This window comes from Polypterus senegalus, chromosome 2 (genome assembly GCF_016835505.1).
Source record: "Polypterus senegalus isolate Bchr_013 chromosome 2, ASM1683550v1, whole genome shotgun sequence".
In the NCBI taxonomy this organism is placed as follows: domain Eukaryota; kingdom Metazoa; phylum Chordata; class Cladistia; order Polypteriformes; family Polypteridae; genus Polypterus; species Polypterus senegalus.
The window spans coordinates 140863273-140880359 of record NC_053155.1 but is presented as its reverse complement, the minus strand read 5'-3'; the positions used below and the strand labels follow the sequence as shown (position 1 = coordinate 140880359).

General features: G+C 36.3%; 1 protein-coding gene across 5 annotated transcripts in view; it reads left to right on the top strand.

The window, feature by feature from the left end:
- herc2 (HECT and RLD domain containing E3 ubiquitin protein ligase 2) overlaps positions 1–17087 on the top strand; it is a 390659-nt gene that overhangs the window by 175155 nt on the left and 198417 nt on the right. For all 5 annotated transcript variants that reach the window (XM_039744703.1, XM_039744704.1, XM_039744707.1 and 2 more), the window contains 2 exons: positions 11522–11700; positions 12655–12839. In XM_039744703.1, the coding sequence (XP_039600637.1) occupies positions 11522–11700; positions 12655–12839 (364 nt within the window). The remainder of the gene's footprint in view (positions 1–11521; positions 11701–12654; positions 12840–17087) is intronic.

The following is a 17087-nucleotide window of genomic DNA, read 5'->3' as shown; positions in this document are numbered from 1 at the left end:
CGGGACATTCACTTTTTCCACCGTGTGCTTTGTTTCGCAGTAGCTGCACTTATGAATATGATTCTATGTATCAGGCGCTTCATATTTTTTGCTGCCTTCTCAATTGTGTAATTCGGTTTTGTTCAGCACTCTTTGGAACTGTTGCTTTTGTCTGTGCACTGCGTCAGTTCCGTGAGCCGCTTGGTGTTCTTGCATCGAAGGTTCCCAGCTGTACTGGTGCCATCTCGTGTAATGTCAGCTAAGACCCGGCACTTAAAAGTTTCTCTCGCAGTTTCAATGAGTTTGTGCCAAACACCACCCTGACCATCTCATCTTCCTCTGCATAAGCACAGTCCTTCACCGTGAATATTTACCGGCAGTGTTTGTATTGGATTGCGCTGATGGGCGGCCTTATATGGGCAGGCACTAAATTACAAGCGCTAGTGGCAGCCTGTCTATGAACTTAATTTAATATAAACTTACGGTTCACGCCGTGCTTTGTTTCGCAGTAGCTGTACTTATGAATATGCTTGTATGCATCATTTGCTTCATAATGTTTTCTGCCTTCTCAATTGTGAAATGGCGTTTTGTGCTCATCGCTGTTTGGAGTTCTTCCTTGTTCTCTCACGTACTTACGTGGAGGCGTGATGATGTCACCACGAAACTCCGCCCCGGCCATCTCAACTCAACTCCATTACATTATATGGAAAAATAGGTTCCAGTTATGACCCTTATGCGTAGAATTTGAAATGAAACCTGCCCAACTTTTGTAAGTAAGCTGTAAGGAATAAGCCTGCCAAATTTCAGCCTTCTACCTACGGGAAGTTGGAGAATTAGTGATGAGTGAGTGAGTGAGTGAGTGAGGGCTTTGCCTTTTATTAGTATAGATATATATATATATATATATATATATATATACACATTAATTATGAGGGGCCGTTCAGGAAAAAAAGATTGGTTCGTAAACATATACATTGGTTCAGATACATTGGTTTGAATATATACATTAGTTTTAATACATCCATTCAGGTATATATTTCGGTTCAGATATATAAATTGGTTGAGATATATACATCGGTTTGAATACATCTTGTTAGACATATACATTGGTTTAGATACATTGGTTGAGATACATATAAATTGGTTTGCATAGATCCGTTCTGATATATATACATTGGTTGAGATACATCCGTTCATATATATATATATATATATATATATATATATATATATATATATATATACACACACATTGGTTTGAATACATCCGTTCAAATATATACATTGGTTGAGATATATATATTGGCTGATATACATTGGTTTAAATATATATATTGGTTAAAATAGATTGGTTTAGATCTATACATCGGTTCAGATACATCCATTCTGATATATATAATGGTTCAGATAGATCCGTTCAGATATATACATTGGTTGGGATTTATGGGCAGGCACAATGCGGCCACCCATGTTTAGCATCTCCCTTTTGCTTCATCATTGCTTCAACACTGTCGTAATTATTGTGCACATGTTATACAAGTAGCATATGCCTGTCTGTCGCGTTTTGTTTAAATGCGCCTCTTGGTTGGGGGTCCTCGATTTCAAAGCACTTTTTTCCTTTCATTATTTAAAACACTCACACAGATACCCGCCTCTTCGCCTTGCTCCGTCCCGCACCTGCTCATTGTACCCGCTTCACTCGCTCCCTCTTTTACCACCCATGACAGATACTTCTCAAAGCAGAGTTACCAGAAAATCATTAATCGCAACCACAGTACGTCCCATTTTTTCACCTCATGAGACGCTGGTTTATCATTGGTGGAAAGCTGCCCGGTGATATCTGTTATTCCGTATTGGCAGCATTTCATTAAAAGGTGATCTGCTTCAGCAAGGAACTTATTCCTGTTTGCTGAAGGGATGTTATGGAGGAAAACACTGGAATAGCGCTGTTTCTTCTGAATGTTTATCAGTGATCAGGGACCAGAATGATCAGAATAGTCCTCAGAAAAGAAATAAACATTTGAAATACATCAGTCTGTGTGTAATGAATGAATCTAACATACAAGTTTCACTTTTTGAATGGAATTACTGAAATAAATCAACTTTGTCACGATATTCTAATTTTATGACCGGCACCTGTACGGTATAGCAGGTGACTGCCAGTATTCTTTATCTTTAAGCAGCACCATGCCCCTGTTGCTTTTCAAATTAAATAGAGTTGGCTGGTTCCGAGCGTCAACTGGATGATAACATATATACAAGACTGCAAGACAAACACATTAATTTATGTTTTTCTCAAACAATTAAAAGCAAAACACTTTATTTTCCTCCTGGGCAACGCTGGGTATTTCAGCTAGTTTTTCATAAAGAAAGAACAGATCACACATTTTGCATAAGCTAGGGCTAGCTGATATAGACTAACAATCATATCTTGATATATTTTGGCTGAATGATAATATACAATAAATATCTAGATATTTTTATGAAGTGAGTAAAATTTTCAGTGGTAAGCTAAAGCCATGCAAGATGTTACAATAATTTATTTATCAAAATAAAGGTTGAAATACATAATAAATAAATATACAGTCATATGAAAATGTTTGTGAACCCCTCTTAATTCTTTGGATTTTTGTTTATCATTGGCTGAGCTTTCAAAGTAGCAACTTCCTTTTAATATATGAAATGCCTTATGGAAACAGTTGTATTTCAGCAGTGACATTAAGTTTATTGGATTAACAGAAAATATGCAATATGCATCATAACAAAATTAGACAGATGCATAAATTTGGGCACCCCAATAGAGATATTTCATCAATACTTAGTTGAGCATCTTTTTCCTAATATAACAACCTCTAGACGCCTACTATAGCCTTTGATGAGTGTCTGGATTCTGGATGGAGGTATTTTTGACCATTCTTCCATACAAAATCTCTCCAGTTCAGTTAAATTTGATGGCTGCCAAGCATGGAGAGCCTGCTTCAAATCATCCCATAGATTTTCAATGATATTCAAGTCAGGGGACTGTGACGGCCATTCCAGAACATTGTACTTCTCCCTCTGCATGAATGCCTTTGTAGATTTCAAACTGTGTTTTGGGTCATTGTCTTGTTGGAATATCCAACCTCTGCGTAACTTTAACTTTGTGACTGATGCTTGAACATTATCCTGAAGAATTTGTTGATATTGGATTGAATTCCTCTGACCCTTGACTTTAACAAGGGCCCCAGTCTGTGAACTAGCCACACAGCCCCACAGCATGATGGAACCTCCACCAAATTTGACAGTAGGTAGCAGGTGTTTTTTTTGGAATGCGGTGTTCCACCATGCAAAGTGCTTTTTGTTATGACCAAATAACTCAATTTTTGTCTCATCAGTCCAAAGCACTTTGTTCCAAAATGAATCTGGCTTGTCTAAATGAGCATTTGCATACAACACGCGACTCTGTTTGTGGCATGAGTGCAGAAAGGGCTTCTTTCTCATCACTCTGCCATACAGATGTTCTTTGTGCAAATTGCGCTGAATTGTAGAATGATGTACAGATACACCATCTGCAGCAAGATGTTCTTGCAGGTCTTTGCAGGTGATCTGTGGGTTGTCTGTAACCATTCTCACAATCCTGCGCATATGCCGCTCCTGTATTTTTCTTGGCCTGCCAGACCTGGGTTTAACGGTAACTGTGCCTGTGGCCTTCCATTTCCTAATTCCATTCCTTTCAGTTGAAACTAACAGTTTAAACCTCTGAGATGGCTTTTTGTAGCCTTCCCCTAAACCATGATACTGAACAATCTTTGAAGCACAACTTGCAGTTGACCACCTTAAATACCTTTCTCATAATTGGACACACCTGTCTATGAAGTTCGGGGTTTAACGAGCTAATACAACCAATTTGGTGTTGCAAGTAATCAATATTGAACAATCACATGCATTCAAATCAGCAAAATTACAAGGGTACCCAAATTTTTGCACAGCCAGTTTTTCACATTTGGTTTAATTTCATACAACTAAATACTGCTTCACTAAAAATCTTTGTTTGGAAAACACCTTAGTACTCAGATGTTCCTAGGAAATGAAAGACATGCCACTGTTATCTTTTTTGTTGAAAGTAGAGTAAATTATTATGCAGGCTGAGAGGGGTTCCCAAGCTTTTTCATATGGCTGTATACAGATCACAGTGGTACACTTAAAACCATTGGCTACATCTACATAATACATTGTATTGTTATGGACAGTCTCCTGTGTAAGCAGGAGAATAGGGAAGACACTGTATATATAAAATGTTAAAATTAAACCTGATATTACAAGCATAATTTGTCTCACTGCTCTCTGCTTCATCTTGTACATGAAAAAGAAATTCGACTTATTTTCATAGTGTTAGCTCTTGTGATACCAGCACACTAGATACACATCATAGTAAATAAACAGAAAAACAGAAGTGAATCTTACTGTAAAGGTTCATAATAGTATTAAATCTATACAAAATTTTTGACCTTAGCATTGATAACCAGCTTTCGTACCTCTGTACCACTACCAAAAATTACCAAAGCAAATAACAGATAGCTAAATCTCACAACTGCTTTATTCCCCCTGTCTGCACATACACGCGCCCAATCCCTCCACCACACTCTGCAAATCATTTAAAGGATACATCCCTGTTGGATTCTCCAGTTATACATTGTTTAAACTAGATGTTGTGATCGTGCAGATAAACAACTCACTGAGAGCTAGGAGGTTGAAAATTTCCATTTACTTCTGTTACCAAAATGAATGAAATGTTGCTGCTATGCTATTATAATAATTGAGGTTTTAGGTACTTTTTCAGCACCAGTATACTGTGTAATCCTAGTTCACAATTGTTTGTATCAGGCAAGTTGTAGCGGGGCTACATAGTAGTAATAGTGTTGTCTGTGTTCAGACCACGTGCGTCTTGTTTCCATCGTCCCGTTTACTGTTTGTGTGTGTCAGTGAATGCCGTCCCCGATGATGGAAGGAGACCGCAGCCCCAAAACTGGAAAACACCGGTTTTCAATCAATCACAATCATCAATCGTCACAGGACTATAAAAACAATCAAGAGGGAACGAAAGAGGAGAGAGAGAAGTAGACTTTCATTTCACGACCACGAACCACCTGTACCTGCTGTATTCCACATCGCGCATTTCCATCCAGTTTGTTTTTCATTCCGCCGGACTTACTCCAATACCCTCATCACGAGAGACCCCGGGGTCGGATCATCATCCACCACATGCCGAGGATACACGGTGAGGCTGTTCCATTTTGTTCCGGAAATTACAAACACTCCATATATCGGTTAACCAGTCATCTGCATTTAGGACAATTGTTACTCGGACTCAAGTTCACAACTGTTCATTTCCGTGTCTCATTCATTTTTTTGGTGTTTGTGTTGTTTGTTATATGTTACAAGGGCAAGGGAGGGTTTTGTTATATTCATATACGTGTTTGTTACGGTGTTGCTTTGGTGGAGGGATATTTAGAATTTGTTTAGCTATTCTGTTTCATTTAATACAATTTATCAGTTTAAGTTTACATATCTGCTTTTCTTTTGTGCTTATTTACACCGTCGATTGTGGGGAAATGTTTTAATTTGTTAAAGGTACGGCTTGTTTAGATGCAACCTCAGTAATTAATCCAGGCTACAGATCTTGGAGGTGTGGCTGTCGGCCGGGTAAAGGGTGGGCCTTTACAAAGTTACAGGTTTACAGATAAAAAATGGTCAGATAATGATCCTAGACAGTATACTGTACATAACTTTAGAACATAATAATGGAATGCTATTATCCAATTTCTGAACATTGATTTAGTAAGATTGAAGTGCAAGAACAATGCTCTCAAATTTAATAACTTACAAGCTACACTAGTTGCTTATTGGAAGATGCTGGCATTTTTTTTCAGATAGGTTGTAGTGGTCAACAGGTTTCAAATAGGCTGTAGTGATTTTTATCATAGGTTTTTCAATTTCAGCATATTTAAAGATTAAACAAAATGCAATGCTGTGTGCATCAGCAGCTTCTTGCATGTTTTGATGCAAGTATCATAATCAACACATTAAGATTACCTAATATGTAGTTTTTATTTCTTTTATAATTTTTAATTTTTAAATTTTTTATGTCTAATGTAAATGGTTTTTGAGATTGGTACAGATTATATACAAGTATAATGCACAGATTATATGAAATATGGTATATATTATAATACAGCAAGTCCCTTACATACAAACCTTCAACTTACGAACTTTTGAAGATGCAGACGTGCATGTCCAGTAAATTAAAAATTATTTAAATATGTAAAAAATTAAAAATTGTAGCGTAATTTCAAGTTTCACAGCAGCTTATTAGTTACTTTGCATGTCTGGCACTAGGGCGCAAAGCTCATGCTATTATTGTTTACATTCTCAGTCACTTCTATGTGCATTTATTAGTGGTGGTTCTTTTGGCCAGATCTCTGTTTACGCTAAGTTAATGTGCCTTATTTCAAACCCATGATGTCTGAAATTAAGCATCTTCAGCAGGAACACGGGGGCACAGTTTAAAACTCATTAAGGGTAAGTTCTTCACTCAGCAAACAACATTAGCATGCTATACAAAACCAAGTAGTGTGGTGGAGCGCTGACGCAAAAGGGACCTTCAATCATAACTCATGAATAGCTTATTCTCATCAACTTGTCCTAATCAACTCTAATGTACGATCTTCAGATATGAGCATCCCATCAGGAGTATCAAAAGCTTAGTAGGGTCTTTTATTTTGATAAATTCAAACTGGAGTTAGCGCTGGTAGTATTTTTTTTTCTTCACCTTGCTTAAAATACCTTTCATGAATCTTCACCACAAACACTTAACAGGCATCAATATTAAATGATGGGCAGTGTTTTATCTTGGTAGAGTAATATATATATTGCTCTACTTTCCCCTATTGTATTATTAATATGTAGCCTTAGGATACCTAATCTCACAGACTTACCACTGTATATAAGGTATTATTCTATATAACTTCTCCCCACCTTCCCTTCTATATCTATAACCTCAGGCAAATAGATGTAGTAAAAAGACAAGCAGGAGTTAAGTCACACATAAAATAATGTATTACTGATAATATTCATAAATAATAACAAAATGCAAAGTACATTTGAATATTGGCAACCATACAACCTGATAAAATGGTGATGTGCAATTCAGGTGGCACACAGACTTGCAGTTACTTAAAATGTCTCTAGTTAAGGCATCATTGGTGCTCAGCTTTCAGCCACATGCCTGTTCAATATGGCTGCTGAGCTGTGCTCTTCATTGTGTTGTCTTCATCATCACAGGTTAGCAAGAGAGATGCTTCTTCATCATATGTGGGTCAGAGAAAGAGAATGTGGTTGAGCAAGCAAATTTATAGGTTTTCTGTCCAACTCCCTACAGCGAATAGGATATCATGGTACTTGAAGGCCTCTGAGACAAGCCAATTCCAAACAGCCATACCTCAGACCAATGGGTGAAATAGAACATCTTATCTCCTGCCCCCCCAAGACCATATATTACACTAACCTGGCTTTGTGTGGGGGATGGGGGAAAAGACTTTAGCAAAGAAATGCTCATCAAACTGGTTTAAGACACATCCCCCAAATCCTGTCGTAAAATTACAAAGAAAAGTCGTAAACATGGGGGGATAAACAAGAATGCCTCTCACCAAGGTACCACTAAATTACATTGGTTTGCCTAAATTATAAATAAAGACATACAAAACATTTATCAAGTTAAATTGTAAAATCTCACATCACAGCAGGCAGTAGGTGTCAAGTAATTTGTATGTGGCAGCCGGAAATGGATTTGAAGACAATCACATAGGCTTGTTCGCTAGCGGTAAGCAAGTCTACTGTACCTAGATCAACTGATGGCAAACAATTGGAAGATATAATAACTTTCAGTTGATTGTTGTTAAAATGCAATAGAAATCTATAACAAAACTACAAATATTAACTTTTAAAAGCACCTTCTTACATACTGTAGAGTACAAATATGTTTTCGAATGGAGCTGAGGAGAGGTAGGTTAGGTCTGCTTACGTAAGCCAGCCGATAGCGTAAACAGCAATATCACATGGCGGAAAACAATGGAAACGAACATCAACTTTCTGCTGTATTGATGAATAAAGGTGTGTGTAAATGAGCCTATATTAAGTCTCCAATCCAGTTTGTTGATGTTTTCCAGGCACTAAGTATTAAAGATTTAATGTGCATTAGCCACTGAACAAGAATTGAAGATGAAAAATGATTTTTTAGACCTCTTAAAATATATGAAATTATACTATATCAACCTTGAAGTTTGAGGCACAGACCTTGGTTCTTTTAAATGATATAGGCATCATAAAAGTATAAATTAAAGGATGGCTATATTTTTATGAGATGATTTGGTTTAATAGTAAGTTGCATTTATAGAGCGCCTTTCACAAACCCAAGGTCGCTTTACATACAGAGATTTCTGACAAGAGGAGCAGGTTTGACAAGTGTACCATAAATAGAAACAGAAATTGGATGCCTTAGAAAGTAGAGAGTTTGGGCCTACCAGCAACACTTCAGCTTTATTGGTGTTAAGTTTAAGAAAGTTATTTTCCATCCATAGCTTAAGATCAGTGATGTAGTCAGTGAGTCTTCTGGGAGGCGAGTCTGTAGGGGAGTGTATAATAAGATATAACTGAATTTCATGTGCATAACAGTGGAAGTTAAGGCCCTGTCTGTGAATAATCTGACTCAAAGGAAGTATATAAAGAAGAAAGAGTAATGGCCCAGGAACTGAACCGTGAAGGACACCACACAACACAGGTGAGGTGAAGGATTTATATTGGCCTAGTGTGACAAACTGTTGGCTGTTAGAAAGATATGTAGTGAACCATTGAAGGGCTAAACCAGAGATCCCTACAGTGGAGAGACGTGAGAGGAGGATTTCATGATTAACAGTGTCAAATACTGCACTTAATTCAAGAAGAAAAATATTAAGTGAACCACAATCTGCAGACTAGAGAGCATCATTAACTACACAGAGAAGAGCTGTCTCAGTGCTGTGCTGTGTATGAAAACGAGACTGAAAAGGCTCATGCATTCCATCACCTTAGCCAAAAAAGAGAGATTAGAGATAGGCCTGAAACTGGAGAGAGAAGAAGGATCCAAGTCAGGCTTTTAACACTAGAATCCCTGAAGCCTACAAAAAACGGGATAACAGGCTGCAGGCTTGCTTGTGCTGGTTGACATATTTGCAAAACAAAAGCCGCTGATGGAGAGGTTTGAAGGAGTTTAAGGTGGGTCAGGATTATGAGTTTTTTTCGTAGGCTTCAGGGATTCTAGTGTGAAGGATTGGGGTAACTGCAGCAGTTTTGAGGGCAGTAGGGACAGAACTGAAACGAAACATGCATTTATAAATGAGGCAACAGGAATACTAATTATGGATGAGTATGTCTTAAGCAGAGTAGTGGGAGCAGGATCAAGCAGACAGGAGGAGGAATCAGACTTACTAAGTTTAGAGATGGCAAGAGAGTCAACAGGCGAGAAACAAATGAGTCTTGATGATTGAGTTGGCAAATCAGAATGAGTGAGTGATTGAGCTGTGGAGGGGAAACTGTAATAGCTTTGATCAATTTTGGTATCAAAGAAATGTAAGAAAGACTTGCACTGTCCAGCTGTATTGGGTCATGCTAGAGGAGGGGGTTGGAGGAGTTTATTAACAGTCCCAAAAAGAGTTCTAGGCCTAGACTTGGCACCATTTATGAGAGAGGAATAATAGTTGGAGTGAGCAGTGTAAAGGGAATCCCAATATTTAAGTGTGTGCTCAGTGTAAAGCCGCTCAAGATGCTGGCTAGTGGCTTTCATAGCTCTGAGCTCATGGGTATGTATACCAGGGACAGGAGCGGGTGGCTGGAATGTGCCTAGTCCTTAAGAGAGCAGAGTTATCTAGCAGTTGGGAAACCATGCTTTCATTAGAGGAAAGACTGCAGGCCAAAAAGAGATGAAGACCGAAGGGAAGCAGCAAACAAATTAGAATTAACAGACTTAATGTTCTGATAGGAGACAGACTTTTTCTCAACAGAACTAGAGTTAATAATGCTAAAGTTACATTCAATAAGCTTATGATCAGAAATACCAGAGAGTGAACCTGAGACAGAAACATTATTCAAGCCATTTGAACAAAGCAAATCAAGAATATGACTGTGAGTATGAGTGGGGAAATCAACATGCTGTGTCAAGTTTAAACATCACATAGTTGAGATGAACTCAGCTGTGAGAGAGCAGTTGATATCAACATGGATAATAAAGTCACCATGTACAATAATTACAGCTGGGTAAAGAGATGAGATTACAGTGAGAAGTTAATTAAACTCAGACAGAAAATTCACCATAGATTTGAGAGGGCGATAAACTAACAACAGCAACACAGGAAGGGAGGAAACAAGCTTCACAGCAATATATTCAAAAGATGTGACTTCACAAAAGGAGAGTTCCTTCATTGCTAAGGTAGATCTATAAACCACAGCCAGGCCACCTCCTTTTCCTGTTAACCTGGGTTTATATATGTGGTTATAGTCAGAAGGAGTCAGCATGTTTAAATGTAAATACTCACCAAGTTGTTGCCAGGTTTCTGTAAGTAGAAATATGTCCACTTCCTTCTGAAAGATGCGGTCATTAATCAGTGAGGCCTTGTTAGTGATGGAGCGAGCTTTCAGTAGGGTGAGCATAAAGTTTGAACAGCCAGGAGAGTAGGGCACTGTCACTTCCTCAAGTGGATGAAGATGGTCAATGTTTATTCCTCAGACGGCCAGTTAATGCCAGTGAACACGGTGAGATGTTGGAATTGTCGCATCCGAGCCGCAGATCAGCAAGGACCTCTTTTAGACCGGTGAATATAGCGAGGACGCTGTGTAATTCCAAGTGACTGGCACAAAGTATAAGTTAGGGAGACCAATCGTGGATGACATTCAAGATGTTTAAGTTCAGTTGGAGAATATATGAGCTGCATTGCCAGAAAAGTAGAAATGACAACACACAGCAAAACTCCAAGTCAGAGAGAGAATGGGCTATGATTATCCAGACACCGGTGGACACCGCCAAGAGCGAACAGAATGCCACACAACATAATGCTAACTCCAGCTACAGATGTTAGCCAACCCAAATCTTACTGCATAACCAGCTAGAAAAGGAAAAGCACAGCAGGCAAGCTGTACATTTGGAGTTCAGACTGGTGACTGCAGATGAAGCAAGGGTAGATTCATACTCATCGCGAAAGCAGTAACAGGAGAGAAGGAAGAGGGCTCATACAGGGGTGAAGCAGGTGTGATCTAGGCAATCGCCAATGGCATTCGTATAGAAAGTTAAATTTGGAAAGAGTAGTCAAATCAGAAAGTGAGAAGCGGCAGCCACAACACACATGGTGTACTTTCAACCAGAAGCGGATATGATCATTGTCATTGTCTGGACTGCATGCACAGTCATATACATGCTTTGTTTGACTTTCAAAATGATATCTCTATTCACTTTATATATGTATATTTTTGTTTTGAGGACATTGAAGCTAAAAAAGAGGCCCAAAAAGAGAAGGAAATAGATGAACAGGAGGCTAATGCATCAACATTACATAGAAATAGAACACCTCTTGACAAGGATCTGATTAATACAGGAATTTATGAGAGCTCCAGCAAGCAGAGTCTTCCTCTTGTACAGCTTGTCCAACAGCTGCTAAGGTATGAAGTTTTGTATTCTATTACATATTATAATGATTTTAACATTGCTGCATTTCACTAATTAATAATATATTATTTTTGTATTGTTTTACCTTAGAAATAAATGTTACATAACAGCACAGTTCATATTTAAATCTGGGCTGTCTTAATATTTACTGTAATTTGCACTTAGGTTGAAAAGAAAAAAAAAAAAATGGGAGCACTTAATCATCACAGTCTTAAACCAAGCTTCAGGATTATCAGTCTGTCCAATTAGGATGCATAAGCGATCGTGATTCAAGTTAATTTGCTTTGGTGCAAATAAAAGAGACGAGGTGCACTGGAGAGACAATAGCGAGAAAACCCCCAAAAAGAAAATGATTTTGTAGGTGGTGGTTACAGACAATTGTCTTCTCCTTATCCTCCCTGAGTGATTCTTATCTAGTTTTACTGTTTTCTATTGTCCTTTTCATTACTGGTAGTATGAGTCTACGCCTGCAGCTGATTCAGGTTGGACAGGTAGTCCAGATCCTCCAGGATGGCACATCCATACGCACCGTCGCAAGAAGTTTTGCTGTGTCTCGCAGTGCAGTCTAAAGAGCAAGTGATGGTCTGGGGATCTCCATATGCTAGGCAACGGCATCCTGACTGCTGTTAGGTACTAGGATGAAATCCTCAGAGCCATTGTCAGGCTGGCAAATTGGATCAGCCTGTGATTTCAGTTTTTGACTATGATTTTCAGTGTGATGTTGAACCCAGCCCTCAATGGGTTGGTGTTTTTATGTTTTCATTGACTGTTGTTGCATCATTTTGTTCTCAACATATTACACATTATTACTCTGTAAAGATTTTTTACTTGAATATTTTGTTCATTGAGATAGGATGTATGGATTTTTTTATTTTGGTGTTCCCTTAATTTTTTTGATCAGTGTATTTGAAAGTATATACCTTTTAATTTTTTAATTTTTTTTTAAGGAATATTGCATCACAGACAATAGCCAGACTGAAAGATGTTGCACGCAGAATTTCCAACTGTGTTGAAGCTGAACACTCTAGCAAAGAACGCTCTGCATCTTTGGATTTGCTTTTGAGGTTTCAGCGCTTGCTAATTAGTAAACTGTATGCGGGTGTCAGTGGGCTGCAACACAGTAATGGCTATAGTAAGTATAGAAGAATAATACATTTTTATTCCCTGCCCAGCTATGTTGTTTGATAAATGATTTCATTCTTTTTTGTTTGTACTTAAGACCTCAAACACAAATTACTTTGACAAAACAAAGCTATCCACAAACTTGGATAAACAAATGGTGGCCAGAGTTGACCTTTAAACCCTCTCTCATTAACAACATTGGTTGCAACCTCCATGACATCTCCGGCAACTTGGGCATTTTACCATTAGGATTCACAAAAAAAAGTGCCCAGATTTTTCAAAATAAAACATGAAATAAAATAGTACTAGTAAAAAAGTTCTTCAAAACAACATCTATAAAAGAGTTAACCGACCAAAATTGTTCCCTGGTAACCCAACTATAACCATAAAGACCCTAACAATTTCTGTTAAAGAATCAATGTATCAAGTGCATATGCAAAGTTTTTCATTAATATATACTTGATATCCAATTTGAATTATTGAGTCATCATTTATTTTTTGTAAACAGTACTAGTACAATGTTCTGGCAAAAGGTAAATTGTAAATAAACAATGAAATTTCTTTTACTGTGTGATATTTGTTTTTAAGTATTTCTTCATTTAGGTAGAATTACAATGGTGTTAAAACTTTCTTCATTATTGGTCTTAGAGATTTAAATGTTTATTTATAACCATCTGCTGACTTAAGAGCACTCGACACATTGTTTCTTATGTTGTCTTAGATATTGGCATGGATAGTTACACTAATTTGTATAGTTGAGACGAAATGTATAGATTTCTTTATAGACATTCACTCAATCTTCTCCAGTAAACGGCTCTGAATAGTTAGCTTGGAGCCCAATTTTTTTATGTCTGGTTTATACTTTCATTGTTGAAAATGCTAATAAACCTTATGGTTTACTTACATATGTACAAAAGGTAATTTTATTTACTAATTTCTTTTTCTATTTCTAATTCTATTTGATTTCTGCTAATATATGAAATTATTTGTAAAATTTAGAATCTTTGGAAAAATAATTTGAATAAACTATTGCAAAGAACACAGTGCTGAAATATGTTTGCCAAATTCAATGTACTTGAAAATAGAATTATGTATTTGAAAAATAATCTGTTAGAACCAATTATGTAATTTGTTTGAATGGATTTCTTTACTTTTTTTTTTTTGCCTGACTCCTATGGGGCTCCAAAGCATTCAGTTTAAAAACATTGCAGGCTTGTAGGTTCCTCACATCCACCACTTGCATCATTCTGGGTGGACATGTTTAGACAAACAGGTGGTACAGATGTATAGTCTGAATTTGTGTGACCTTTTTAAAAGTGGTCCTGAGGAAGGGGTTTGAACATTGTTTTTACCACTCCCAGCAATTTAAATGATCTTAATTCTTAAATTAAGTACTGAACTATTACTAAATTGATCTTATTTAAAGGCCATATTTCTTTATTTGCCCAAATTATTGAATTTGGAGATTTTAACAAGATTGTTTTTGTACATATGTGCCTTTCAGTTTTTCTTATGTGCACATATGTCTATATTTTTTTAATAAACTATTTAGTGATGCTTCTACTAATCAGCAGCCAATCTAAATTGGCAGATTTTCACTGCATAAGAATTGATCTGAAATTTGGCATCTGCTTTTCTGAGCTTTATGGTGATTTAGTTGCTCCTTTTACGAAGTCGTATGGAAGTTTAACTAGTGCACATATGTTTTTTTTTCCTGCTGCAAAGTGTGAGCAGTAAGGCAGACTTTACTTGAGAGAGAGAGATTAGAATATTAGCCTTTACATTAAAGAAAGTGGAATATAAACCGAGAAAAATTAATCAAAGGAGTTATTCTGTGCAATTAGACACATGTCAAGAAAACTATTTTAATGAGTTCAAATCTCTATATTTTGTCATTTAATTACAATGAACACTGCTTGCCTGAGTTTGGATAGAGAGTGTGCTTGTATTTAGTAGAGCATCTCACATTTTCAATTAGGAAAAGTAAAGATGAAGGATTTGAAATTACACTAGGTTTGTTGACTTAACAGGAAAATTTGTCTTTTTTTACTATTTAAGCATGTAAACGTAGTGTCTAGCTTTTTTTAAGGGGTTGTACTATGCTTATTATTTGCGTGTTTCATACAGTATACGTTTTTGTAAGAAAAAAGTACTGCATAATTGAAATGAAAATCAATATTTATAATTACACCTGAAGAGTCAGGAATATGTAGCTGGTACACTGGAAAAAAAATAAAAAAATATATAATAACTGTATATTTTAGCTGCAAAAAATGATTTAGTGAAGTCATTATTAAAAATGATTAAAACCGATAAGTGCATGTATATTTACATTTAAGCAGTGTTTAAATGGCAATATCAATTTATCAAATCAATGTGTACAACTATATATTTTTTTTGTTAGAAAAATGGTGAAATATAAGTGCATTACAGAAGACATTAAACAATATAACAGATTGTAATTATGCAAAGCGTTTTGTTTTCTTTAATGTTATATGTGTTATGGATAAATATTTTCTTATTAGAAAAAGTATATATTTTAATGGATGTTTATTGTAATATTTTAATGGTCACTTGAACATGAAAAATCATTAAAAATGAACATGGAATATCTGTAATCTGTAGTTTAATTATAATAATATCATAGTTAACAGTTTAATATAGAATGTAAGGCTTCTCTGTACCTAGTTATGCAGGAGCGTAGAGAAAAGGGTTTTTTAAAGAGATAAAGGGAAAAAATCTGACAATCAAGTAAAATAATATTGATGATTGGTATTGGCACTAAAAAAAATCTGGTAGGACCATCCCAGTTTTTAATGTATATACAGTAGTGTAGCTTGGCATGGAATAAACAATTAAAAAGCCTTAAATTTCCATACTTTCAATATACAATAACATACACTTAAGAGACTACATTTTGTGTATGGCAACGTGGGTATTTCTTTTCATAGTAACAGAAAATAGGGAGTTTTTTATTTGCCTTGGCAGATTTCAGCACAGGATTTTTTAACAATGATATCTTCATGGACTACCTAATTTATTCTATTATGTGCATGTACTAAATATTTTCACTTACAGATTCTGTCCATTAATTGAAAGATAAACACTGTTTAAAGCCAGTACTCAAATATTTCAACATTGTTTTGTCATTGGAACAAGCCACCATGAACTTAAAATATAAAAATAATTCCCCTGCCTACAAATAATCAGTCCATAGAATACAATAAGCAGAAAAGTGAGAAAAGATAAATATACAAATAAGTATACTGAACAAGTAGAAAATGTAAAATTCAAACCATTTATTTTTCTCTATTATAATATAAAGAATCCTGGGATGAGACGTTACTTTTTCAGAGAAATACTTTCATGTCCCACGAGACGAGACTTTGTGCCTAGAGATTTATCCATGCCTGGGGCTGGAAATAAAAGACAAAAAGTAGATGACGTTGTAAAGAATTCAAAAACGCTGGCACGATACACATGCAGAGCAGGTTAGAGATAATGAAAGTACAAAAATTTGAAAGAATCAAAAAATTATAGTAAAGATCTCATTAGTGCAATCAAACGGAAATTATTACTCAGTGAGATAACGGAACAGCGAAAAGCGATTGAATATATTGTTCAGATTTAAAGTCGGAGATTTGTACATAGTCTCATTCATTTTGTCCATCGGGGAAAAGTAGTGTTTCTTCCCAATTAAGAGGCGTATCCATGAGAATTAAAATATTTGTTGTTTGGTGAAAGTGAACTCCACATACGTGAGCGGCAGAGACGCAGTCCGGTGGGGGTTGGTGATCGAAGCAAGCAAGGGAATGTAGCACCCTAGCAGTACAGAAAAAATCAGTGCTGCATCAGTGTCGGGACATTAGCTGGTTTGTAACATTTACAGAAGAGTAATATCAAATACACAAGTACAATTAATTAATGTATTTTTATTTTACAAATCATTCCTTCTTATTTGGATTAGTCCTACCTTTAAGGCTACCTATTTTGAAATGAAATTTGTCAATTTAAATTATTATTTCTGTGTTATTTTTAAGTAATGTCACATAAGCGATCATACTTTGCTCTCGCTTATTCCTGTATATTAATACAGAATTAGTCGTTGAATTGAACTGAATACAACTGCAGAAATTAGTCGAAATTGGTAATAGCATTCCATTTGCTGCTGCGTTTTTCAAATGATAAATGTTGCTTTGGTTTTAAAAAACCCAATGAATGATACAGGTTTAGTGTTTGCTGATTCATTTTCAGTAAT